Below are 27729 nucleotides of genomic sequence, written 5' to 3'. Positions count from 1 at the left end.
ACCCCAAGTTTTCTTATCTCTTTCATGAAGGCTAGGTTGCTGATCTGTACCATGATGCTAGCGTGGGGAATATCATCAACATTGCCATCTCTAGGATTATTCTGGTCCATAGTTTTTATTATTGACCCCTAGATCAGTCGATAGTTTCCATTATTGACCGCTAGTTTTTTATCTCTTCTATGGAGGCTAGGTTGCTGATCTGTACCATGACGCGAGCGTGGGGAATAACATCAACATCGTGATCTCTCGGATTATTCTGGTCTTACAAGATCAGGTGAGTGGAACAAGTGAACCCTAGGGAGGGGGGGGGGGGATTGGGGATGAGGGAGGGGGGGGGGTGTTGGAGAAGGGGGGTTTGATGCAGGGGTAGTCAGTCATAAATGCATACATTTTTGGGGAGGGAGAGGATTTGTTGGACATACCGTTTTGAAGAAAACATTGTCTCTCTCCCCCCCCTCTCAACGTGATATGTCTTCATCTAAGTCTAGTACCTTGTGTTATTCTTTTGGCACTCAGAAAGATCTGGCCCTGGGGCACCATGCTGATATGTCCTTGCAGAGTTTTTGTCAGTGGCAGAGGAACCTACGATCGCCGGAGAACATTTCATCTGAGAAAGACGGCAACATCCAGAAGCATGATAATGCTGTGCTTATCACAAGGTCAGACTTATTCAAATTTGTCAAATTGTGTTCCTGAGCAGTATACTTTACTGCAATTTCTTCACTCCGCTCCACCAAAAAACACTGTGCGAGTTAGATTTTCAAACCCATGAGTTCCTTGCAAAATTCCCATTCCCCTAAGATATTTAGAAAGTTTGGGCAATGCTTGCAAACACTGATGTTTTTCAACATTCAAAGGAGTCACCTAGATATGTTGTCCTGAGGTGTCAAACACTTCTCATGTGAGTGAGAAGTTTACACCATAGAAGTGTAGAGCCCAGGGCATAAACAGGCTCTGTTTGTGTCTGGGAAGATAAAAATCCTGTCTGATGTAGGAGAGTCTGCTATCTATAGAACTATGTCACACATTCCGCAGTGTTTAGGACAGGTTTTGATGGAGTTTTTTCCCCACAGTGTTTAGCAATGATATAGTCAGTCTATCACACAAGATCTCACAGGTCCCTAGAAGTCAATCACAAGCAAATCAAATGAACTGTGGCAGAGGCATTCCTTTTGTCACCCTTGTTGGGTTATTGTTTTGTCCGTTTGTTTTTGCTCAGTGCGTACATTTTATGTAGCGTATTTTGGCTCAGCAGCTCCTGAAATTGGGCCCTAGCCCTCAAAAAGAATTTGTCCTAATCTGCAGGCTTCTCGGAAGGAAACCTACAGAATGTCCAAACTGAAACCAGCAACAAGGGCCTTGCTCTATGATCAAAGCAACTCAAGACCAGTCCAAGGTCTTGTTGCCAGTTGGTAATTCCTTCCAGCCCTTGTCGGACTCCGCAGGGGACTTTTTCGGGGAAGTGGAGGATGTTTGGACCAGCGCAGGGCATTTCTTTCCGCCACTTGGTCAAATCATGTATGCTTCATTGGACAGTACGCCTCAGGAATGTCCCACCCTTGCTTTGTCATGTCACAACAGAAAAGAACATACCTGGATCAACCATAGAGCAAGAAACAGACATATCATCATGAGAATGGATGGAGTTAGGAAAAAAATTGTATTCAAGAAATATTTTTGACCGGAATATAGTTTTCATTTTTTGTTCATTTAATCTCAAAATATGTTTCAGCACAGTGAAGTACATACCAATCAAGAACATTTATTTGAATTAATGTAACTAAAAAGACCCAGTTAACTCAAACAGTATGCTTTGTCCGTCTCAAGGAAGTGAAGTTCAGTAAATTGTATGAAAACATTTGATAAAAGAAGCTTAAGTGGAAATTCTAACCGAAAACCATTTTTCGATGAACTGTAGTACTGGGTGGCAGATGATGGGGATAACAGACAGAAGAAAGGATGCGCGTCAATTAATGTGTAATGTTTGTGAATTGCCAAACTGGATGAAGGTTGTTGGCGGTCGTAGTCATCTTGACAGCTCATTACCGCAAGCATTCCTAAAGAATTCCAGTCATTTCACAGATCAGAGAATTAAATGGAAATCGGTATCCTTAACATGCCACCAAAGCTGTTCTGCTTGCTTGAATGTCTTCTCGATAACCGGTCAATCTTGTGTGGTACTTGGTAAAGATCCATCTATCTATCATCGTCACACCGTCGTTTCTCTGTGACGTCATTCTGCCTAATCGCTGACATCACATCGTCTTCGCCAGCGGGGGATGCGGTATTCTAACTTCTCAATGCATTCCCAGAAACTCTGAACTAGTTTTCTAGGGTGTGACGTGGGTTGGGTGTTTATGTGCCGTACCGGATCTTTATCATCATTGACTGGTAAAGGAATTGAACCAAGGAATGAGATCAGCTGAAAATATTTTTCAATTTGTCGGAGCCTGTTTGATGCCAGCAGAGACTGCTTTTTGAATTGTGACTTCATGCCAGTGATCGTCTTCATAAACCACTTTCCCCAGTTTTTAAAAATATTTTTTTGGGTTTTGATTTACTTTTTGCCACTATTTTTGCAGAATTGTCTGAGATTCTCTTTCAGCTAGACTAACATACAGTCACAGTGCACAGAACTTGTGTCTGTTGATAGAGAAAAAAAGTTACCCCCCCCCTTTTTAATTTTGTGTGTATTTTAATTTACTTTTTGCTATTATTTTTGCTCTCTCTCCTAAGAATTGCATTTAAATTTAATTTTATTCAGTTGTCCCCTAAAAAAATTAGGTTTTTGTAGAAGAAACATGAGAAATTGCTTTGAAAATCAATGCCCTCTTTAATATTAAAAAGGGGGGGGGGATACATTTATTTCTCTATCAACAGACAAAAGTTCTGTGCACTGTGACTGTATGTTAGTCTAGCGTGGAACCTGACTTGTACGTGCATCTGTGAATGTGGTACCCTGTTGTGTCGGTGCCCAAGCACCACGTTAATTCTGCTCCTACCCTCCGGCGGACTTATGTGAAATGTGAAATCTCGACGTGTCTTGTTTGTTGATTTTTAATGATTCGCCGCCAAGGTGGGACTTGGCGGAAGCTAAGATTCCATAATATCTGAGATTGGGTTGGTTTGCGGTTTTGCTGGAACGGCGCCAAATGGCCTGTACCGTATCTGATCTCAGTTTTATAGCTTCTTTGAGCGTATATGCAACCCTCAGAAAAAAAATATTTTGGTTGCTGCAGTGTACAAACAGATCTGTACTGTGAGTAGTCTGGTTTCCTTGTGTCTGCATTATCAATTTTAATATGGGGCAGGAACCAGTCTACCCTCTGAGAACTTAATGATTGTCAGGACACAAATTATTCAATTTTTTAAAGTTATTGTTATAAACTAGTTATAAACTTTGATCAATGTTTCATGTGATTTTGCATTCAACAGTGCGTGACTTTTGGTATTGCTAGAAAAAAAAACAATGTTTAAAAATTCTACTGCCCGGGGCGAAAGTTGAAAATGTCATGGCCGCCACATCTTTAAAAAGATGACAGATTTTGTAAAAAATAGCCCCTTTAAAACTGGAAATTATCATCCTTGCAGACCTTTTGACTAGACTACATCATCTACATCACCCAGGTCACCCATCTAGGTCAAGGAGACGCCCTCCACAAAGCTGTTTGTTTGGGTTTCAGGTATCAAAATACGCTTACTTGGCCAATTAAACAAGTGATAACAATCCATTTGGACAAACTTGAGGGGGGGGGGGTGGCAGAGGGTGTGGGAGATCACATGTTGTGACTAGAGTCTTCTTGACTGACTTGACCTGTGACCCTCAAGGTGGCAAATTGGTTGTCAAGTTGTCTGGAAAGACACAGGACTTTTTTATCAGAATTATTTAATAACAGTTCCTGGAGTGTACTTGATTGTGTACTGACCCACTCTCTTATTTCCAATATGAAAAAGGAAGGTAGCACTTTAAATGACTTACCGGTACTTGAATGAAAGAAAAAGACTTACTTAAATGAAATAAAATGACTTACCTAAAGTTTACATAAGCGTTCGTAGCAGCAACTACTTTATCTGATGCAATGAAGAGGGGTGTCATCTTATTTCTAAAGAATTAAAATTTATTCATTTTTAGTGACAGTTTAACCCTTCCCCCTCCCCCAACCCCACTGAAACTAGGAACCAAACGTTTAAGATTGAAAATGCTTCAATCGAATAGATCAGCTTTTCACTCGAGTTTATTATTATATTGGTTTATTTTCTCGTGGCCCTCAGGCCAAATTGCAAGAATGTTACAACATAAAAACATTTTTTTTGTAAAAATTCACAACAATATACCGGTAGTCCAAATATAAAAGAAAAGAAAGGCAGACGTAATGGTCCAGCCAAAAATAGGCTGGACCATTACTGGACCAGTTTCCACTGGATTTGGTGTTTTTTTCTCAGAGTATTTCAGGCCAAAAATTGGAGTGATTTTTGCTCTAAATCGTCTGCTCCCTAGTTTCACTATTTGGTATTTAGAGAGCAATCAAAATGTAAAAACCCTACATTCCTAGCCAGTGTCCTGCTCTGAGGTGCTATAAACCCACATAGCAGATTCATAACATTTAGAATGCGCCAACTCCTGATCATGTTTCAGTGTCATGTTTCTGAAAAGGAAATGAAAATAAACAGTGGCTTTCAGAAAGGTCATATCCAGCTGACATTACAAGTTGTAAAAGTTTGGAAACAATTTTCTAAACAAGATTTTGTATTTGAACATCATGTGAAAAAACACCACTATTTTAACAACATCCATTGCAGCAACTGGAGCAACAAATGTGATGATATTTGGGGCACGGTTGGGAATTATTCGCAGCAGCAGCAACAGTTTATAATGTACGTCCTTCCATTTTACTTGGTGCGCGTACCACATCTCCCCTCTCAATTTTAATGGGAACTATAACTTGAACGACAGGAATACATAATGGCTACCATCTGGGATTGATGGCTTTGCGGCACAACATTCCTATGTTTGTTTACATTTTATCCTCTTGAACTCAATCTGTTAAAGCCTCATTAGAGACCGCTGCACCCTCTTTTTCTGGATGCGAGTTGCTTCGCCAGCAGACGGATCACTTTCCCATTATCACAGGCTGAGGCTGGAAGTCCCTTCATGCTCGACTCGGCTGAAAAGGCCAAGAGGACTAAAAGTCAGTCAAAAAGTCACAAATTGAATTTTGACTTGAAAGCACTCGCTGTTTGACAAATTGGTTGGCACAGTGTTCAGTGTCCGTTCGGGGTAGTTTCCATGGGGGTAGTTTTGACCTGACATAGTTTTGCTGTGAGGAACTTCATGCAAGATACTAAAGCTTGAATAATTATTACGGAAATGAAAGATGATTTTTCTGTCAAAAGTCATTTTCCCGTCACATTGATGATGTATGGGGTAGGTGCAGCACATGTTGATTCACCGGGGAGTTGAATTAGACACATGATGGAAATCACAGCTCTTCAAAATTTCTTTGAATTTTTCTCCTCGTGACTTACATATATCCTTTTGGCACTGAACTGAGATTTTGAACGTTTGCTGAATGTTAAACTGTAGTGACAACCAATGCCATTTCCAATCTCCGGGGAATGAAAAAAGAATTCAAGGTCCTTGTCAACATATTACTCTGAATAGTGTGCGTTCATTTCAAGGGTAAAACTGTTATTTGTTTCCAATGGTGGAGAAATTTTGCTGACATTTTTATTTTCATGAATAGTATTATGGCATGCTAGTCCCTTTTAACATCCTCATCCTTGGATCATTAACGTCTCAAATCTTGAAATATTCCACACTTTAGTCAAGTACTTTGGGGACCACATTTCCAGGAATGAGTCAATAAAGATCTTATTTGTTGCTTGAAGAAGTACTGCAGGTGAAATCGATCCGGCACATTGCCTGAACAATTGAAATGTTCTATCCATTAACAACATCACAACATCTTAAATGCAAAAGAGAATTTCCCCAAAGACTTGTAAATGTCAGTTATAGCCTAAGACATGCAACATTCCGATTTAAAGTGTTGTTATTGAAAATTCTCCAAGATCATTAGGTTCTCAATCATTGAATGGTTGAGTATTTCCAGAAGGTGTATTTCTTTGAAATAGGCGAAATGTCATTGAAGATCGTCGTGTTTACTTCTAACAATTTCAAACTCCTGTGGCTTCAGCTAACAAGCTGCTTCCCTGATGGATTTCTCGCCACATCCCAATCATTCGGAATGTTTAGCTCTATGAACTTTAGGGTTCTAAGGGAATTTCTTTTCCGTGAAAGAAGGGAAACGCATTTTCTTTTGCTGGAATCTGATATGCCCAATTGACAATTGTGGCTCAGTGGCAAACAGTATGTTCAGGCTGACATTTTTAAGGCATCTGGAACTTCTTGTGAATGTTAAAAGGGTTCACAAACCTTAAATGTCTTACAAGAAAAAACGCCAACATTTTGGCATTTGTGTAAACTTTTCTGAATGTTTTGTTGGCAAATTGTCCGCCTCAAGTGTTGGTTCGGAATACATACTGTGCTGGGAATTCCCAGAAACAAGGTTAGCTTTAATAGGTTTTCAGCTGTTGCTTTTATCAGTCACGAAAGCTTCACGTTTATTTTTCCCCACATTTTACCACTGATTGAATGATTCCTTTTGGAAAAAACAGTTGCTCACTCCATCCTTTTGCCTGAATAACCATATGGTATTGTGCTTGCTGATATTGATGTTATTAGGCCTAACCCCTTGCAGCCCATTGCGTGTAAATAACATCCAAGTTGAAGGTCACAAGATTATGAAATTAATATCGTTCATTGTCGTAAAGTTTAGTTGATGTAGATGACACCTCAGGGAAACTTTAAAAATTTGGGAAAGTTTTATTGGTCCAATGACAGAATTAGGCGTTACTGTCTGACAGTCAAGCACTGCACATTGACCAATTAGAGCAGGACTTTTTGTCAGGTGACCTCAGTAGTTAGGTCAAACTTGGTCACAAGCACTATGGGAAATTTACGCAAACCAAAGGTGGGCGTGGCTTATGGGTAGGCGGGGCTTATTACCAAATCCAGAACAGTTTATTTTGGTGACGGAACCGTGCCAAAATTATGCCATTTTGGGTAGAGTTTCTCTGCTTAAATGGGTTTCAAGTTGAGATAATGGCCTGGTTCCAATGCATATAAATAATGAACTTGTCAAATCTTGAAAGATTTACAAGTGCCAACACCGATGGAGTAAATATTGTCCAATTGATTTGTTGGAGATTGATGCTTGCCCACAATACCTGTCCATTGCTTCAGGCCTTTGCGGTGTTTGCGGTCATCCCCCGAGGGAAATGAAATGCTGACTACTTTCACAATCGCTCTCTGATCTCCCAGGTTTTAGGTTCTGGACTGGCTGGAAATGCTTGAACCGTCCTGTCCCAAACAAGACCATTTGTCATTTTGTAGTTCTCAAAACAGAAGAGATCTGAAACTATTTTGGATGCCGATAAACAAGTGGTGAAACTTTGTTTGTTAAAATTCTGCCGCAGATTTAATCGCCGATCTAGTGCTCCATAAATTTATTTGGGAGGGCTTAGGCCTAATGGACGGGTGGGTTTCACTGATGGAATCTCAAGAGGTTTGCTTGTTTTTTTGTTTCTCACTCCGTAATCTTGGTCTCTATGTTTATACCAATTTCAACTGGTTTTTGAGAAGAGCTGTTTCTGACTTTGTCGGGTGTTAGGTGTGCAGCAATGCCCATCCAAGTATTTAGCAATTAAAGCTATGATCCCTTTGGCAGATTTTGTTGAGGATTGTTTGTAAACTTTTTCTGGTAACGTTATCCTTGTTTTCAACTAGAAATTTTCACTCTTATATTCTTGTACTGACTACCGGTACGTGCAGGCATGTTTGCCCATGACATTGGATTCAGACCCTGAAAAAAAACTCTCTGTGCCAGCAATTATTTCTTAATCAAATTTGTCAAAATGACCCCATAAAAAAATCCAAGTGTATTAACTTCAGCTAATTAAATTAGTAGTGGCCCCAATATCAAGGTGACTTTGGTGAATTTACCCGGAATCATAAGATTAAATTTGATTGTTTCGTTTGTTAATGAAATAAGCATGCAAATCCCCTGGAGATTGCACTTAAGAAGTTGTGGTTAATGAACTCAAGAAAGCACAAATTTGATTAACTTTTCACTGATGTACCTGTCAAGTTATCATTTTATTCAGAAAAACAACAACAACATGCAAACTGTGTTACTCATGAAAACCAAGGTGTGTTAAGAAAAGTGCATCAAAGCTCATGAATATTCATTTCATTGCCCACTGTTCTTTAATCCCTGGTACCTGATTGGCTAGGCTAACTAGTCAATGCAATTGGATCAGTTAGGCTAACTGGTTCCTGCAATTTTATTGGCTAGGCTAACTAGTCCCTGAAATTTCATTGGCTAGGCCGACTAGTTGTTGCTGTTACAGCAAGCAGTACCTGCTGGATTTATGTGCTACACGGGAACACAAATATTTCAATTATCCCTGTGTAAAAGTTCACTATCAAGGCAAGAATCTGTGTTGAACATTGTCTGGTTTCTGACTCCTTCTACATGAAAACTGCTGACTTCAGACTGTTATGTGTAGGCCCTTATATGGATTGCAACCAGACCAGAAATGTTTCCCAACATTGTGAAAAGGGTTGGCACTATTAGTGCTTCATCATACCCATCCCACTGCATTGCGACAGTTTTCGTGATTGGGATCAAATGTATCTTTCACCCGCATGTTTTGATACTAAGGGAAGTAAGAACTAGCAACTATTACTACAAACATACAAATGTATACACAATATGTCCCACAATGTAGTGCAGCAAATACTGCACATATGCTCTGTACCCAAGTCCTGTTAACTCGCTTGAGTTGTCTGCCCATCTGTCAGTGCAGACGTACATGTACATGTACTCGCCACACTGTATTTGTACTAGGCCAGTGACTGACCTACTTGCTCAATTCCTGCAAACCTGGGATGGTTGTATGAGCATTAACCTTGACAGACAGACAGATATCCATCAGTATGTGGCTTTCAAACTTCCATAGAAAACTAATGGGCTGATAACTTGATGGCTTTCCAAGCCGTGGCTTTGAAAAGGATTTATGCCTGATAGAAAAAACAGCTTGGCTAGTCATGCATGCTGTGCTTGGGGTACAGAGCACGGGGTTTCAGTGAGTTGGTCAGATTTTTAAAGAGGAAAACTTGCGTTTTCTCAAACTAGTTTTACTGGCATTAAACTTGAATTGATGTTGAACTCAGAAAAAAATGAAACATTTGTTTGTGGTTTTTAATTCTGTATAAATTTGGAATGAGTTCTGAGGTTATCGAAGTAAACACGAGGATTTGACATTGAGACCGAGGATTATGTCAAGGTTTGGGTATTTGCAAATTGCTGAAGAAAGTTAACGGAATTGTCTACTATTTCCATTGCTGCTATTGTGCATTCAATGAGAGGACGTATTGATACATACAGCGTTTGTTTGGTTTGGGATTACTCTCAGGAAACTGGAAGTCCTTTGACATTGAACTTGTTGGTTTGCGGACATTGAGGTGTCTTTAGTTAGGAAGTGATGTTATTTTTGTCTGGTGTCCTATACCTAATCCCTGTCTACCCACAAAGCAAACACTGAAGTAACACTCTTCTTTAATCGGTCTACACGTGTTGGTTTTGGGATTACCGGACGGAAACCCTATCTTCTGGCATTGAACCTGCGGACATGATCGGCTTATAAGGGTTTCAACAAAAAACACACAGTGCTTGGTACTTGGGGCAGGTTGTCAGAGAAACAGTGTAAGCCTTGCTCATCCATCCCTGTATAGCTTTTCGTTGTTGGATTACCGTTACGGAAGCCAAGTTGTTTGGCATCAGAGGATTCTAATGGATGTTTGATCTTCACAAAATTATCACTGCAGTCCAGCCTTGGTAAAAAGCAAGCTGGGCAAATAAAAGTTGTCTGTCAAGATTTACTGATTGATCATCAAAATCTCCACACATATTATCAAGCCCAAGCTTTCTTCCTACACCCCTCTTACACCCAGGGGGATTCCTCGCCCATCCGTGTCCCTCTCCCTTTTCCTTCACCCCTCTCCTCCTGGATATTTCCTCATAATTTCTCTGGGATGATTTACAAGGACACTTCTAAAGGGGGTTTGTTAGGGGGTGGTTAACCCCCTCAAATTAAACACAGACACCCACGGAGGGCTAAATACCAGATCAGGATTCTCAGAAAGTTAGACACGGACTACTGACCAAATAAACAGAACGTTGACCAGGGCTCACCAACCTACTACTTCATGTTTTCAGAAGTAACATTTTTTTGTTGAGTTATTGGCAATGAGTGACTGGATCATGGAAAGGTGTTGAAATGCTGGTTGATGCCTTTTGTTTTTGTAAGTGTGGAGGATTTGTTTTTTTTATCCCTTTATTGATGGCTATAAATATTTCATTGATAAACTGCTGCCAACTTTACAAAGAAATTAGGTAGAATTTTTTTGTAGTAAAAAGAAGACATTTCAAGGATTGTGGAACATCTACTATTTAAGTTTATCCTTTTCGTGCCTGGAAGATGGATAATATGCTGTCAACTTGTAATTTGTGCGAGTGATTTTTAACTTTAAAACATTTCTTAAATCATTGAAATTTGATAAAAATTTTGGGCTTATCGGACAGGTTATGGAAAAAAATTCTTAATTTTGATTATCGGGAAGATTTGCTAGCAGAAAAAAAATTCATGAGTGTTTTTAAAATACCGGTACATCAGAACTGAACTTACTTTAAAAACAAAACGGCACATGCACCATTACAAGTATACAGCCGAATCGCATTAACTGAGTCATACAGTCCCATGAACTCACGATGACCTGGAAAAAATTGAACTTCTAAATTGTTCTTTCCCCAAAAAAATTATGAATGATTTATCACTATTAGTCTGAACAAAGCAGATTCGGTTTGAAATGCTTTCCAGCAAGTCAGAATGATCCAGGCTCTTTCAGCTTCATCCTGTATGGTACCCGGGCCACTGATCCCTTTCCTCTCAAGTGAGTACTATTGGATTTCCCATGAGTCTCCGGATTTCAAAATTAGGGGCCAGACTATCCCCTGTAGACATGTCCTGTGAATTTTGACTCACGATTTACGTACCTTGGATAAAAATGTACACCTGACTAACTTTCTTGAGATTGTGTCCAGGGTAAAAAAAAATGGAAACTAGCCAAATTTTGTTACATTTTTTCATGAATTTTGGAAACACATGGAAAATGAATGACTTACTCCTGCAGAAATGCTGCAAATTTGCCTAAAGACCTGAAAATGACATTTTAGGGTTCAGTTATGGGGAACTGCTTGGCTCAAAATGTTTGCTGTGAGCTTTACCAGTTGCAGTCACTACTGAACCCAGCTGAGATTTAATTTACCCGCGGCTTGAATGCAGAAAGATGTTATGCAGGAGTTGTTCTTGAAACAACGAACAATTTCATAAAAAAATTGTGTGTTCATGTGCACGTCAACCAGTAGATTCACATGGGTATAAATCTTCCATTTATGTGATGTTTGGATTATTAGGCAAAAATGTGACACATTGATGTGTCATTAATGTTACCCTGAGGGCTTGGATGTGCATGTAGGTCAAGTTAGTCACTATATAAAAATGACTAATCATTCTCGGAAACACTCATGTTCAATGTCTTGAACTGTCAGAATTTTAAGTCATAAGACCACATTTATTAACTTAATGATTGATACATTTTATACCGCGTTCACAGTGGACTTAATTTTGCAAAAAAGTTACCACAAGCGATTGTTAATATTCCATTGGGGTTACTCTACTGCGCATCCGCACTGAGATTCATTTCGGCAAGTCATCCATCGAGTAAAACTAGCAATGTAATTCTTCCGAGACTCAGTTAAAACTTACCACTGCATTTACCCCCGGTATTTAAACTCTGTATATTGAAGGAGCCCGGAGTGCATGCGTACTACCTCAGTACGACTCACGCGAGCCCGGTGCCACCGCAGAAAATGGCTGCCGCTGAATTAGTCTATAAGTGGTGAACTTTTTCATATGAAAAACCTGTTTATTTTAATTAACAGAAGTTGTTGACTAGATCTTGTCTTCCAAATCCTGCTAAAAGCCTGCCTGGTGGTTGACACCAAGTACGGGAAATGTAGTTGACACAAAGACCACTTATTATCGGTGTCAACAGGAACTAATTGAAAGAAAGGACAGCCCTGTCGGAAATGAGTATGTGTAATGAGCTCAGATTCCTATGGTAGAGTGGCAAAGAGACAATAATATGGTGGTTGTCGGACCGTTGGCCCAGATAAACAGGAAAGCACAGTCATGTTGGATGATACTGACCATGAATTTTGCAATCTATGAATAGCCTCAGGTTGTGAAATTAGCTTTCCAGATTGTTTTGTTTATTGAGAATTTGTTACAGTTTGTTCAAAAGTTGGTCTTAAAATTGGTAATATTAGTGTCATTTTCAACTTCTCAATTCTCAGGGCCAGCAAATGAATGACACATCGTACCAAAGTACCTTCTTCAAATTATCATTAAAATATATCATTGTGTTTCATATGAATAAATGTCAATTCTTTCTTTTGTTTGTAAGAAAAGGTATTTCTGGCATTTTCATACTAGATTTGCACATAGGCAAGGTCTGTACGCAGCGACTTATAAAGATGATGGAGTCCAAAAATTAAGTTTAATCAAAATCGATTGAGAGCAAGCTGTTAGGTTGTATGCAGTCAGGTCATGGTACTTTGACAAACTGCGGTAAACTGTTGTTCTTTTGCTGGAGACTGTAGCCAATAAGACCCTGTGTTCCTGCTTATGGTGCCTACCCCATACCATTGCCAACCAAGCTACTTGGCTGTTGCTTTGATGTGGCACCCTGGAGCTTCTAAAATGAAACAAAGATTTAGTGTTTTGTTTGTGAGGTCAAAGGTCATTCTGGAGGTCATTTGGTTTGACCTGGTTTTCCTCACCCTTTGGGGGATGTGATAGACCAGTGGTTTACCAAGTATAGAACTTACAAATTTGTGATCAAAAAGAAAGTCAAAAACTTGTTTTCCTTGGTACAGCTTTTTTCTATAAAAAGAAACAGTACTTTATTGATTTTGCTAAACTGAACTTGATGAACTGCATTGTTTGTAATTCCAATTTTGGTTTGCACTATTTGGCGTTTTGGTGTATTATTTGTTATAAAAGAAGTTATTATTATGAAAGTATTCAGAAACTGCAATTTTTTGTGTGCGTAGCAGGACAGAACAGGCCTTCGCATTGTTTCTTTTTTTATGATTGTCATAAAAAAAAATTCCCCAGGAATGCAGAAAATGATTGGGCCAAGCAAGTGCTTGAGGCCCGTGGGACAAAATGACTCATTCACCTGTTGATATATCAGTGCTGCACCAGGCAGTGCAGGGGGTCTATAATTGATTGGTCTGAGCATGGGCAGAAGGCACTAGCTTCATATTCAACCCTAGATATAAAAACTTATTCATTATTGTTAGAATTGTCCCTGGATTTCAACAGGTCATGATCATTGTGGTAGTTTAAATATGTGGATGAAACACCTCTTTGTGTTGAGATTTGGTTGGATTGAGATGTGAGTTTGGGTCGTCTTTATGGCAAAAAGGCCTTTTTGTGGATAGGTTTTAAAGAAGGGTCGGATCAGAATTGGACAAAGATCATTCCCCTGTGAAGTTCACAGAGTGTGAACAGGGCACAAATCATCCGTGGGAAAGTGCATGGAGATGGTCTCTCATTTTCTATTCTGTGATGTTAATGTTGTGTGTCATCCAAATGGAACAGGTGTCGTAATCCTATAATACCAGATGTGCACTCACAAAAGAGCAGCAGGTGCAGCTATATGAGAATTGATATCTTTGCATGTTGTCCACACTCCACCCTGGCATGTTGTATTATGCCCTTAATGGTGGTATCACATTATTCTTTATTGGCTTGTCATAATTCCCAAGGCTTAGACTTGTTCCCAGGGTTGTCATGTGACAGCCCCCTACCCCCCCCCCCCCATGTGGAGAGTTTGTAGTCATGGTCTGTCCTGGATTTCCTTTCAACGGCTCAATCTTTAAACGATGCCTTCCTTGGCTGGGTCAGGTAATGAGGCTGTCCCTATCAAGACATACACACCAAGCCTTTGATTGGATTCCAACAGGCCAGAGAAAGACAGGATGACTTTAAATGCAGTGGATAGGAGCCTCCGTCTGGTCAAAAGATGGTCAATGACTTAAGGAGATTGGCTGAAACAACCAGGAGCATCTAACAGTTGGCCACATCTTGATCTTCTGAGACAAATATAGCTCAAATATAGACTCTCGTGAGTTAAGTTCTCAACTCATCTTAAGACCTAGACTGTGGGTGAGTTCTTGGCAGGGTCAATGTTGATCAACTTTTCAACAGTGCTCCCCCTTCACTTCTAAAAACCTGAAATTTCCTTCCGTGTTTCCTCTCCAAGTCACAGCTCGGATGTGTAACTTGAGAAGAATTCTTAAGCCTTCATCAGGATAATCGGGATGCATTAAGAAATGCATCAATCAATGACACATTAAGTTTCCAATTTGAGGAGACAGGGTTGTGGTATTTAAAGTTGACCTTCTGTAGAAAGTCTCAAAAATCCTGCTGAGCCAGCCGTTTTTTCCCAAACCTTTGCCAACCTTTATCAATACCCTTTTGAAAATTTTGAGGTCAATAAACTCACCTCTTCCAAGCAGAAAGCTAAGAATAATGAATTTTGGTTCGCATTCTAAATTCCTTTCTGTCAAATTTGAGAAAAATGAGATGGAGTGTGAAGTATTTAAGCAAGAGGTCGAGGGTGTAAGTCCCACCGGATCAAGCTGGTGACGCAGTCTGACAAGCTCTCTGAAATTACGAGGATACAATTCAAACAAGTGGAAGAAACTCCTTTAAAAACCTAAGCTCACACTTTGCCTCTTAAAATAGATCAAGACCATGCATTGCCATGGCAACCAAGACATCCCAGGTCTAAGCCATCTCATTGAGATTATTGACCCGGAATGACAGCAGACCTAGAAAATAATATTCGCTGTCTGATGCAGGAGACAGGTAAATAGACCAGCACTTAGCCCAAAGCCTGAGGGTTTTATTGGGAGTAAAATGATGGTACCCTGAACCCCATGGGCCAAAGTGATGGGTCTGACAACTTGCCTGGTATTCTCATGAGGGAGGTAGGATACCGGTGGCAATGTGTGTGGTAACCCAGTGAATATGCCCTCGAATAGCAGCACGGGTACCAGTCACGTTTGCACGGATACCATCACTTTCATGGATACCAGCGATTTGTTCCATGAAATCACCAAGGACATCATGTACACCGGTGACACGTCTGGTTCCCTGTATGACCTCAATGAGCCTTACATTTTATATCCCATCAGGGAACATTATTACTTTCTTGAAACAGAACAGATCTCAGTCTAGACTGTGTCATAACATTATCTTAGGGTGCCTTGGGAATGATTGGACAAACATGTAACCAGGTCTGGTTCCAGATTTCAAGTAATAAATTATCTTTTTATGTCATCTCGCAAAATGAACTTGTCTTAATTATTATTTTTTTTATTTACAAAGTTTGAGTCAGAGTGGGTGTCTGGACCTGTAAAGTTTTTTTTTTTACTGGAAATTTAGATACAGCTTGCTGGAAAAAAACAGGAAATTACAACACTGTTTCACGCAAAATCATTTTGATACAAGCATTTGGAAATGTTGCAGTGTTATTCTCTGAAAATAAACTCATGGAATTTGTCCTTTTTTTTTTTTTGTTTATGACTGCAGGTATGACATCTGTATGCTGAGGAACCAGCCATGTGGCACCATAGGTAAGTGACCGTTTCAATTTTCATCCAATTTTTCTGAAAGTTCATTATTTTTTCAAAAACTGTTCCACAAAACAAACCTCTGTATTAAGATCGGCAAACGTTTTAAAATGATCTTATTAATAAATGTTTTTTTAAAATACTTTGGAATTCTTGCAGGCTTGGCTCCCGTTGGTGTGATGTGCAATCCTGGCCAGAGCTGTAACATTAACGAAGACACGGGACTAGCTACAGCATTCACCATTGCTCATGAGATAGGCCACAAGTGAGTCCAACTACAAACTTGAGTTGTTATGGTTGAGTTACGAGTCTCAAAAGGCTCCTTCCAATTCTTGGTTATGTATGAGTTAAAGAGATTTATAGACATTGGCAAAACTAAGACTTTATTGGTGGATCTTCAGTACATCAAACTAAAAGGCACTAATTAAAGACAAAAGCAAAATATATCAACTCAAATTGTTTAACTTTGTCATTATTAATTTTGCCAAAGATTTTACTTGAATGCACTGTGGTGACTCGTATTTCTTCAGCGATTTTTGTGAAGATTATGGATCATCAAATAAACTACATAGCAAAACTGATAAGGTCACACTTAGTCAATTTTTAATGGGACAATGAAATTTTACTCAGACAGGATTCGAACCTGTGACATCTAGAATACCGTACCAGAGCTCTACCAACTGAGCTATCCAGCCCAAGGAAGCATTCTCCCACTTTGCCAAACTCTAGTCCACGTCAGAAGCTTAGAAAGCTGGAGGTTCGAATCCTGTCTCCATTTTCTTTTTGCCCAACTCAACGTTTTGGTCGTTGCTTGGTTTTTCTCGTCCAGTTTTGGCATGAAGCATGACGGCGATGGCAACGCCTGTGGTACACGGGGCGGCATCATGGCAGACCAGATTACAGAGAACACTGATCCGTTTGCTTGGTCAGCTTGTAGCATGGAATACATCCGCAACTACATTGAGTAAGTCTAGCTTATGGCTTCTAGTCAGAGTGGATCCAGAAACAAATTTGAAAATTGTCGGGGAATGGAGGGGATGGGGGAAGTGGAATATGTTAGTCACCTAAACATGTTAATTAGACAACAAGGAAAAGGGAATGAGTACATTGCAGCATTGATTCAAAACAATCGTCTTCACCCTTTCTGTGGTTGGAATGATTTATAAAAAATATCTGCCGGTATCGGCAGATTTAGATTACTGTATAAAAGACTGTCAATGAATATTGCCAACAAATATTGCATTAGAATAATCAATAAGCCGCATAAATGTATTATTGACTTGTATACATAAAAGCAAAAATATTAAAGTCTAATTTCTATAACATACACTGTCTGAAATTAAATTTTGGGGTTTTTTGCTGTGTTTTCTTTGTAGTTCCGGCAAGGCTAACTGCCTAGATAACCCACCAGAGTTAGTCAGTTACAGCTTCCCCACAGCAATGCCCGGTGAACTCGTGGACGGTGACCATCAATGTCGGCTGCAGTATGGACCTGAAGTCAAGGCCTGTAAAACAAATGTAAGTATGATTTCAAAAACGCAATTTACAAATTAAGAATCATGACAAATATCTGATATCCTGGGATTTTTGTCGTCATACTCGTCATTTGCACAAATTATTTCTCCACATTTAGAAACAAAGGTTGTAATGGCTCCGTGCATGAATAGAGGGGGCGCTTTTTTATCACTTTCGAAAACCAGTGGACAGGACACACCGCATGCGCGTACGCAAAGTACGCACGACAATAGCATCTTCGCGTGAGCGTCAGGCATCCTCAGCAATGCGTTTGAATGTCTCTCCCAGTGGTCACCCCCAACTCTCCCTTTCTTACCGTTGAGGGGGTACTTGTGCACGGACCCCATAGATCACTTGAAAATTGAATTTTTCACAAGCGATTATGAAGGTATGGTCAAGAGCAAATTACAGACCCCTTGAGATAACGTTTGCACCCCGTTCCACTTTCCTTCCAGAGCATCTGTCGTGAGTTGACTTGCCTCAAGCCTGGCTCCCGATCCTGCTGGAGAACCAACACGCCAGCAGCAGAGGGGACAAGGTGCCAGACACCAAACACACCTGTCGGGGTAAATAAACTTTACTTCCTAATAGTTGATTTGATTCCACACCTCACATCTTGAATTTCATTGAAGTATGTGGTTTTTCCCTGTTTTACGGGGAGAGTGTTGAGCTAAATAAATTGTCTCTCACTTAAAATGCTTCGTTGAATGCTGTTGTCTTGAGATGTTAATTGCATTTTGTGTCTCGCATGCCTCAAATGACTAGCACATTGACTTAAGTTAACTTCACTGAGTTTGAAAGTCTAGGAAAGACATTTGACAATGCAAATGTGCAGAAATAAAGTCGCGACCTTCCAGCAGAATGACCTAGAAAACTAGTTCCCTTTGCCATCCTAAAAAGATTTAGGACACAAGTGATAACAGACATGCATAGTCTCATTCCGCTGACCTGGGCCACCAGCTAAACCTGTTTTCTCAAATTTTCTTTAAATTCTTAACGGTTTAATTTGAGAAGAATCAGTTTATGTTGCTGACTGTCTGGTTATCTGGCCTTGACCTTCAGGGTCAGATCGTCTGGGCAATTAGGCAATGGTGGTGACAGATTTGCTGGTACCGATAACCTTCCCTGGTAACCCTCTCACAAGTACCAACCAGAGGCCACCTTCCTCGAAATAATACTGAATTTTGCTCCCTGTCCCGGTTTCGTGCTTAGTGCTTGAGCTAGATGCTAAGCTGGGCAATATCTATCTATTTGCCTCTTGTGAGGGTAATATATTTCATATTACCCTCTATTTGTATTTGTTGCAGTGGTGCTATGAGGGTGACTGCGTGCCATACGGTGAGAGACCCCAGGCAGTTGATGGCGGTTGGGGTGCATGGTCTGAATGGAGCTCCTGCTCAAGAACCTGTGGAGGAGGTGTCACAATGTCTGAGAGACAGTGTGATAACCCAAGGTAAATATTGCCTCTCTAAGAGGGTAATAGTCATCAACTATTGACTGTTTCAAAAGGGAATAGTTGGTATGTAATATCTGCCCAGAGAGGGATAGAGAGGGATATAGTCCATAACCCAAGGTAAATATTGCCACCCTAAGAGGGTAATAGTCATCAACTATTGACTGTTTCAAAAAGGGAATAGTTGGTGTGTAATATCTGCCCAGAGAGGGATAGAGGGGGATATAGTCAGACTTTGAATTTAAAGGTGTTGGAGAAGTAGTCATTGAATAGTTTGGGTAAGAGCAAAAACAAAATTGATTGAGAACAAAAGCGTGCTTAAGAGGTGATTATTTTCAAATGCTAATAAGTAATTCCTTTCTTTTTTGCCCCGTTCATCTAGACCATCTCACAGAGGTATCTTCTGCACAGGGGAGAGGAGTCTTTATAAATCCTGCAATATTGATGTAAGTTATCCTCTGGTTTGTCTCTGTCTCCTTCTCAGAGACCAATTTTCAGAATTTCCTTCCCCTTCGTAAATCTGATAATCCTTTTTTTGTCCACTCCCATTGTCATCTTAAAAATGTTGTGAAGAGCAATGACAATAAGACATCACTTCGAAGAACTTCTTGTACAGTGTGACCATTGAGGGCCTGTTGTTCACAGATGTATATCTCTCTTACGTCCGTCGATGTCTTATTTCAGGAATTCCCATCAAACTCCCTATTCTCTTCCTACCCCGTTTTCATCTAAGCATCTTATTTAGTGTAATGGGTGATAAAAATTAGGCATCACACTGAAGAATCATGTATGCAGTTTGACCATTGAGGGCCTGTTGTTCACAGATGTATAGCTCTCTTAAGACAATCTTGGTCTCTTATTTCAGGAATGTCCATCAAACTCCCGTGACTTCCGCACCATCCAATGCTCCAACTTCAACAACGAGCCTTACCGTGGACGTTACTACTTCTGGGAGCCTTACGTCAGTCAAGACATCGGTCCCTGTGAGCTGACCTGCATCACCTCAGGAGGGGAACACTTCCGGAAGGTCAACAAGATCGTGGACGGGACGAGGTGCTATCCTGAGAAGATCAAGCCGGAGGTTCTTGACATCTGCATCAATAAGAAATGCCATGTAAGAGGTCTTTTAGATCAACGACCAGATGATGGTTGACACAGAGAGAGAATGATTCAAGCGAGGTTATACGAAACTCAGTGAGGTTCTGTTTCGTTGTTTGAACCTTCAAGTCCTCAAGCCTGAGGTTCTAGACATCTTCACCTTAAGAAATGTCATTATGTATTAAGGGATCTCTTAAGTTAATGTCCAAAAGGTCTGCACTTCCAAGTGAGGGTCTGTTTTGCTGTTTGAGGTTCTGAGTACTTAGGTTCCGTCAGGTGGTGTTCAGCAATAAGTGAAGTTGTGTGAGGTTAAGTTAGGTGAGTGGGAGGTTTTGTTGAGGGTAGTTTGACCTGTGAGTGAGGTTAAGTTGGGTTTAATTTGGTAAGGTTTTTGCAAGAAGTTCTTTTAGGTACAGTTGGCAATGGCGTGTCCTAGCTGTTGTGAGGTTTTGTGATTTTTCTGCTAGTCTTAATGAGGTTCTGATAGATTATGTGAGGTTCTTTATATTTATATACTCTTTAAACCAGACAATTATCATCCAAACCTATTTTGATTTCCTTCTGTGTAGCCTGTTGGATGCGACAAGATTTTAGGTTCCGACGTCCGAGAGGACAAGTGTCGTATATGCGGTGGAGACGGTAGCACATGCGAGACGGTCTCCAAGAACTACACCAAGACGCTGTCTGCTGGAGACTACCATGAGATCTTCACGATACCACGAGGATCGGTCCACATTAGCATAGAAGAAATGACCGCATCTAGAAATTACTTAGGTGAGAATAAAAAACCTTGAAACTAATAACTGCTCTTAAAGGGAAATAGTTGAAAACAAAATTGGTTGCCTTATTGCGAAAGTGTTGAATGCATCCTTTTTATTCCACAGAGAAATTTGTTTGTAACTAATTTTATTTAACATTACTGTGTTTTCCATGTGTCTTTCCTAGCTGTGATGTCAATTTAACATTTTACAAAAATTAAACTACTATGTATAATTGCCATTTTGCGGTGCATTGATTGATGCTAAAACTGTGCTTCTTTTGTTTTGTATTATTTTTTCTGCATCTCCTGCAGTTAGGAAGTCACTATTTTCAAAATTTGAAATTGCCTTTTTTTCTCCAACAGCTTTAAAGTCGGTGAATAATGACTATTACCTGAATGCTGAGTGGATCATTGATTGGCCCAAAGCCTATGATGTCAGTGGGACCACCTTCAAGTACGAGAGACCAGATCAAGGAGTGGAGTCTCTCACTGCATTGGGACCAATCAACGAAGAACTTATAGTTATGGTAAGTCCAAATAACCTGCTAGCTTAGTCCCTGCTTTTTTCTTAAATTATTAGATGCCATAAATAAAATAAAATGGAACTTGAGTGTCTTTATATAATTTACATGATGGTTTTTAAGGTCCAAACGTGCATGCAGTTAACATTCCAGATTTATTACACCTGGTTTTGACTGGCAGTTTAGAGTCGTGCCGAACCAAGTTAAGCCTAATATTTGAATTAATTAGGCTAGAAATCTACACCCAAATCTACCGGGGTTGACTAGAGTCGCTCTTGATACAATTTGGTTTGGCAGCTGTGGTGGCAGTCTCATACAGGTGTAACATAATTGATTGGCACCTGTTTTCATTATTTGTGTATTTATTGTTAGCAGCTTTTGGTACAAGAGGACCAGCAAGGTATATCCTATTCCTACAATCAGCCAGTCACTAGACAGGGTAGTGGGGATGATGAGGTGGTCTTTATATGGCACTGGAGCTCCTGGTCTGTCTGCTCAAGCACCTGTGCAGGGGGTAAGTGATTCAAACAAATGCAGGGATGCCGTCTTACTTAAAACTCTCTTGTATTGAAAGTTACAAAGTCAGAAGCCTGAGGAAATCAAGACAGAGAGAGAGAGAAATAAAGGAAAGGTTTCAGGTTCAGATTTGAGGAAAATGTTGGTACCACTGCTTCAGTCTTACTCCCCTCAAAGATGAAACTGTTTTATTGAAACTGGCTTGAATTCGACTTCTTGACATATTATTTGCGTCACCACGTTTTTCCAGTGAGGTCACTTGCAGGTGTTTTTGTTCTCCTTGTATCTGCAGGTGAATCTATAGCTGAAGTCCAGTGCATTCGATACGACGACAAGACGGTGGTATCAGACACATTCTGCAATGCAGGAACCAAACCGAGCCGACGAAAGCAAGCGTGTAACACAGAACCTTGCCCACCAGTGTGAGTACTCATCTCATGCAGAATGATTCAGTTGAATATGCAAATAGAAGCATCCAAAATGCATTTTTTCAAGTTGGTTGTGAATGGAAGATTACATTCCAACCAAAGAATCACTCTGTGCTAGTTGTGCTACAGCTAGATTTGCTATTAGAGAAAAAGCACGGCTCCTACTGAGTTACTAAGAGACTATGGTGACAACCTGACGAAGTGCCTTGCCCAAGGGCACATGCACCACAACGCCAGGCTGGACTCGAACCCACAACCTGTAGAATTACCCACAGATCTTGAGTTCAATGCTCCAGACCATGAGGCCGCTGCATTACCGTGTTATCCCGTTTTCTTCCTTTACCACTTCCATCCATTAAACATCACTTTGCCCATTTTTCTAATATTGCAGGTGGTCAGACGGTCCGTGGTGCGAGTGCAGCCAGACGTGCGGTGGCGGCCATAAGACACGGACGGTCCTGTGCATGACTAAAGTCACTCAGCTCGAGGAGGAAGTCGTAGATGAATCGCAGTGTACAAAGCGCAAACCCATCGACAGGATGAATTGTAACATGCAGGAGTGTCCACCGCAGTGGGTGGCCGATGCGTGGTCATCGGTAAGTACTCTCTCTAGAAATTTGAAAAAAAGTTGGGACATTAAAATCTTGGATATGGATTCTTTGCACGAACAGTAAATTGTGTTGTGTGATATGCCGCCCATAGAAATCTTGAACGTCTAAGCGTTGAGCCCTGTGCGCATGGTGGCAAAGGTGCATTGTTGAAAACAGTCCTCTATCGTACGGTTATGTGCCTAGTCTATGGGGGAGTGTTATATTACAGGGACAAAGGGAAACACAAAGCATTGTCCTCTGGCGTATAGAAATTCACGACTTTGTGTTCAAGTGTGAGTCTTCACTTTGGCATTGTTCAGGGGGGTACTTGAGAACATTCTTGAGAACATACTGATCTGCTAGCCGACAGCTGTTTACGATTTTCAGCAAATGTGACCGATCTAAACCTGTAGCCAACTCATCTTCTCTTGCAGTGTGTGCCAAGTTGTGGTCTGGGACATCAGACTAGACGAGTGAAGTGTTTGAATAGTAACGGTGAACCGTACCCCAATATGTGTAACTGGGGGAATCGTCCCTCAGCCATCAGAGAGTGTCAGACAGCTGGGTGCCCACCGCCACGATGGGTGGCTGGAGAATGGAGCGAGGTAAGAAAGACACAGAGTCAGTCGGTCAAGTTTGGCCAAGTCTAAGGCTGCGGCCGGGAGTAGCACACATGTCTATGGGTAGTGGCTGTAGCCACAAACCACTGGCTTCCATAGGTGCACATGTTATTTCCTGCCACAGCCACAACTTTCGGACATGGCCTAAGGCTGCATCCATATGACTTGGCTTTGGCTAACACAAGTTTATATGACAAATGGCCTCAGCTGTTTTTATGTGCATAATTACAAGCCAGAGCCAAATAATTTGGACATACCTAAAACGGAATCAGCCATGAGTGAGTTTGTCAAGCCTGGCTAAGACTAGCACAGTGTTTTTATTTAGATTCTTAGAAATAAAGTCATATCTCAAGACTTGAAACTGAAATCTCTAGTCTTAAAAATGTAGCTAATAAACTGTTAAATTAAGATGTCAAGTCTTAAATTTCTAAGGTCGAGTTCTATTTATTTGTGATCAATTTCAAAGTAGTGAAACTGTTCTAAGTATAAAATTACTTCATTTACGCCACAACCCAAGTTTATTTCTACTTTTCTATGATATTGTTTGTTGTCCAACAGTGCAACTCTAACTGCGGTCGCGGACAGCAGCAACGTCAGGTTCGATGTCTGTCCTACAACAACGTCCCTCTAAGCCCCGCCTACTGTAAGCGATCACTGAAGCCTCACGCACAGCAACAATGTGAAAGTCCTTGTGTATCCAGACCAACGGAAGAAGATGGTAAGTCGTAACTTAACCTCACTGTGTTGAGGTATTCACCGTGAGGTTTTATGCTCTGCGAGGTTCTAGACACCATAAGGTTCTGTGTACTGTAAGGTTCTGTGTTCAGTGAGACCCTATGCACTCTAAGGTTTTCTAGTGATGCCAAGTGTAGTTATTAAGGTGAGGAACCTCAGTGTCAACTCATGAGGTGTTCACTGTGAGGTTCTGTGCACTTTGAGGTTTATGCACTTTGAGGTTCTATGCACTATGAGTTTCTATGCACTGTGAGTTCTATGCACTATGGGTGCTATGCACAATGAGGCTCTGTGGTCTGTGAGATCCTATGCACTATGAGTTTCTATGCACTGTGAGTTCTATGCACTATGGGTGCTATGCACAATGAGGCTCTGTGGTCTGTGAGATCCTATGCACTATGAGGTTCTATGCACTATGAGTTTCTATGCACTGTGAGTTCTATGCACTATGGGTGCTATGCACAATGAGGCTCTGTGGTCTGTGAGATCCTATGCACTATGAGGTTCTATGCACTATGAGTTCCATGCACTATGGGTGCTATGCACTATGAGGGTCTGTGGTCTGTGAGATCCTATGCACTGTGAGGTTCTTCTCTGAGGGTTTCTAGTGGTGCTTATTATATTCGGTAATGAGAACTGCAATGTGAACTCATGAGGTTAACTATGAGGTTCCACTGTTTATAAAATGACAATGCTTGTCCACTGACTTTTAACCTCACTGATAACATGAACCTGTTGATCTTCTCTCTTTTAGATTGCCAAGACGCTCCCTCGGTTCAATACTGCCCTCTAGTGGTCAAATACAAGTTCTGCAATAACGAGTATTTCCGCAAGATGTGCTGCCACAGCTGTAGTAGTCGGTAGAAATGTGAAACGGAAATGCACTGCAAGAAATAACATCGTCGTCCCTCAAGCTGCTTTGGGAAATTCTTCTTATAGGTGAGCGCGGGCATCCCCGAATTTTTACATTGGCTTATCTGGTTCCCAGACTTATGTTCTTGAAACTCAATGGTTCTTGAGTCTGGAGTGCTGATGAATGGTTGGTATCACATAGCAACCGATGAAACTGGTGTGTAAATGAACAGATTTCATCGGATGACGTCAGCCAGCACCCACATATATTTATAATTGCCCTTTTCTTAAGTGAACTTAGCTATATTCTTTTGAGAACCTTTGCAGATGATAAACAATACGAATTGGCCATTGTTTTGGTGAAGCATTTTTCAACATTTATTTTTCAGTTTCTCTTTAATTTGTTGAGAATTAAGACCTTGAATGGGGGAACGGGGACATTTCAACTGCTTCAGTTTTACTGCTAAGTTTAATTTTTGCTTGTTTATCTTTGTCACTTGCAAAGGAGATTCTAAAGTTTTAGGGAAAACCATCGGACTGATTGTGGGTTTCAGGGTGTATAAAAAGGAAAGAGGTTGTGCTTTGTGGATATTTTTGTATTTATTTATAAAGGAAAACTTGGCATTATTAATAAAGTAAGGTTTTTATTTTCTTTTTGTAAAAAATGAAAGCAAATTATGTCTGTACCGTCCATATTAATACTCCAATATATTTCACTTCACAGACAACACATACATGAAAGACAATGGAGTTGTTGTCTTGACACTGATTTTGAATGGACGTTTTAAAGCGAAACGATTCTTTTTTGGCTCACAAAAACAAAACATGAACAATTATTTCTGTAAGAGCAGTCTAATAATTTTTTCTAAGACATTAAAATTTGTCCAACTTTTTTAATGAATTCGGTTTTGTTTTTAAACGGCAGCTTCAAATTCCCACCCAATTTTTTTTGTGCTTTTGGTAAAATAAGCTGATCTAGTTTTGCTTTTAATAACATTGATTATTTTGTTTTTTGTCATGTATAATGTGTACAGTATATATATTAAAATATTGCACAGTATTACCTTGCTCATTTACATACAGTGATGCTTTTGTTTTTATATTCAAATAGTATTTATAAGCCGAAACTGGAAAATATGAAGAAAAACTTCATATTTGGGAAGTTTCATCATATGTTAGGATTTTCTGGCTTTAAAGGAATCATGAGGAGGTCATGACAGTAAATGTAATTAAAATGAGATGTTTTCATTCAAAAATTAATGTAATTTAAAGTTTTTAAAAGGGATTGCAAATAGTGATGTGTATATAAGGAAAGTTGTAAAGTAATTTGGTTGGCAAAATGTTGCAAAATTTGGGCCTGTATTTGGCAGTTTGGAAAGTGAGGACATAAACAAGGATTTATTAACAAAGATGTTTGGTGCTTTTTTTTTTAGGTTTGCCTTTTTTGAATGGCGCAGATTGGAATTGAATTAAACGATTATTACTCTATGAAATTTGCCACAAAACATCCAAAACTGACAGTTTCCTTCCAGATTTGTGCTAAAATTGTAATGAAATTGTATGTAAAAAGTGCTTCCACATTATTGATTTTATAAAGCCAACATGATGCAAAGCACAAACAACTTTTATATAATAAACACACATTAGGATTCGGAGCTTTTAGGGAATAGGGAGCACTGCTTTACTTTTTAAGTTGCACCTAAATTCACGTTTTGTAACTGATCTCATCAAGAGGCGTAAAATAGATGATGGCACCACGTATTGCGACCTGCTTGGAGTAGGAGCAACCTTGGAAACAGTGATTTGTTTGTTCGAGTTGCTCAAACAACCCTGCAAAAAAAAATCACTTTTTTTTCCTTCGATGAAAGCGTATAAGTTTGTTTTAGTGCTCAGTCACCACTGCACATTGCACTGCACATTTTGCGTTCAACAATGGTGCTGAAGGCACCTAGCCAAGTATTCAAAGAAAGTAGTTGGCTTGCAATTCAATTTTGAAGATAATGTAGAAATGCTAGGGGCAGTACTTACAATTGCTAGTTGTGACTCACTTTTTGTCTAATTGATCTTGTAAAAAAATAAATCGGTTAAAAATGAACTAACACAATTCAATGGAATATACATGATTTTTTTGTTATATATAATTAGACTATTTAGCAATCATATATTTATTATTATTATTTTTGCCTAATTGTCACTTTTCAAACTGTAAATAGACCGAAGCTGTAGATTTTAATTAAGTCACTTGCCAGAAGTCGATACCTAACTCTTACTAGCAAAAAAAGGTTACACAAATGTTATTTTTTTTTAGGAAGATCATAATGGCGTCTCCTTGTGATTTGTCTTGGAATTCTTCTTATTGGTTGAAGGATTTGTTCAGTGTGAATAACCACAATCGTGTTAGGTAAACCATCACAAGCAGATGTGAATTGTACAACAATGTAAAACAATGTGGTTACCTGCTAATTTATTGTTTGGTTTCTGTGGTAATACCTGTTCAGTATTTCACTTTGTCTGTATTGGTCATAACTTGTAACAAGAACTAGTGTTACTCATCAAATGTAAATTAGTATCTAATTCACATCCATCAAATTCTGCCTGTATTTAAAAGGAAATTAAACAGGCCCTATGTTTTTTTTTCAAAAGGGCCAAGTTATCAATTGGCTTTATATTAAAAGCATTTTGGTCAAAATGTGTTTATTTTGACCCTTGTATTGTATTAAATCCTATGGCTATACAAGGTCTAACTCAAAA

At 39.8% G+C, this 27729-nt stretch overlaps 1 protein-coding gene across 4 annotated transcripts in view; it reads left to right on the top strand.

Moving 5' to 3' along the window:
• The window catches only part of LOC119722529 (A disintegrin and metalloproteinase with thrombospondin motifs 6-like), a 71327-nt gene extending 43598 nt beyond the window's left edge, over positions 1-27729 (top strand). For 2 of the 4 annotated variants that reach the window (XM_038192701.1, XM_038192703.1), the window contains 18 exons: positions 191-274; positions 517-659; positions 15850-15893; positions 16050-16155; positions 16720-16854; positions 17267-17408; positions 17861-17971; positions 18713-18858; positions 19241-19304; positions 19724-19972; positions 20526-20730; positions 21080-21243; positions 21610-21751; positions 22046-22175; positions 22573-22777; positions 23206-23376; positions 23950-24109; positions 24881-27729. In XM_038192701.1, the coding sequence (XP_038048629.1) occupies positions 191-274; positions 517-659; positions 15850-15893; positions 16050-16155; positions 16720-16854; positions 17267-17408; positions 17861-17971; positions 18713-18858; positions 19241-19304; positions 19724-19972; positions 20526-20730; positions 21080-21243; positions 21610-21751; positions 22046-22175; positions 22573-22777; positions 23206-23376; positions 23950-24109; positions 24881-24990 (2511 nt within the window). In that variant the 3' untranslated portion in view covers positions 24991-27729. Of the gene's footprint in view, positions 1-190; positions 275-516; positions 660-15849; positions 15894-16049; positions 16156-16719; positions 16855-17266; positions 17409-17860; positions 17972-18712; positions 18859-19240; positions 19305-19723; positions 19973-20525; positions 20731-21079; positions 21244-21609; positions 21752-22045; positions 22176-22572; positions 22778-23205; positions 23377-23949; positions 24110-24880 lie in introns of those variants that run through there. The other 2 variants (XM_038192702.1, XM_038192705.1) reach the window with 2 other exon arrangements.

Source organism: Patiria miniata, unplaced genomic scaffold, assembly GCF_015706575.1.
Source record: "Patiria miniata isolate m_02_andy unplaced genomic scaffold, ASM1570657v1 HiC_scaffold_15, whole genome shotgun sequence".
Taxonomy (NCBI): Eukaryota; Metazoa; Echinodermata; class Asteroidea; order Valvatida; family Asterinidae; genus Patiria; species Patiria miniata.
The sequence above is the reverse complement of the archived record's forward strand: the minus strand, read 5'-3'. Positions and strand labels throughout refer to the sequence as shown.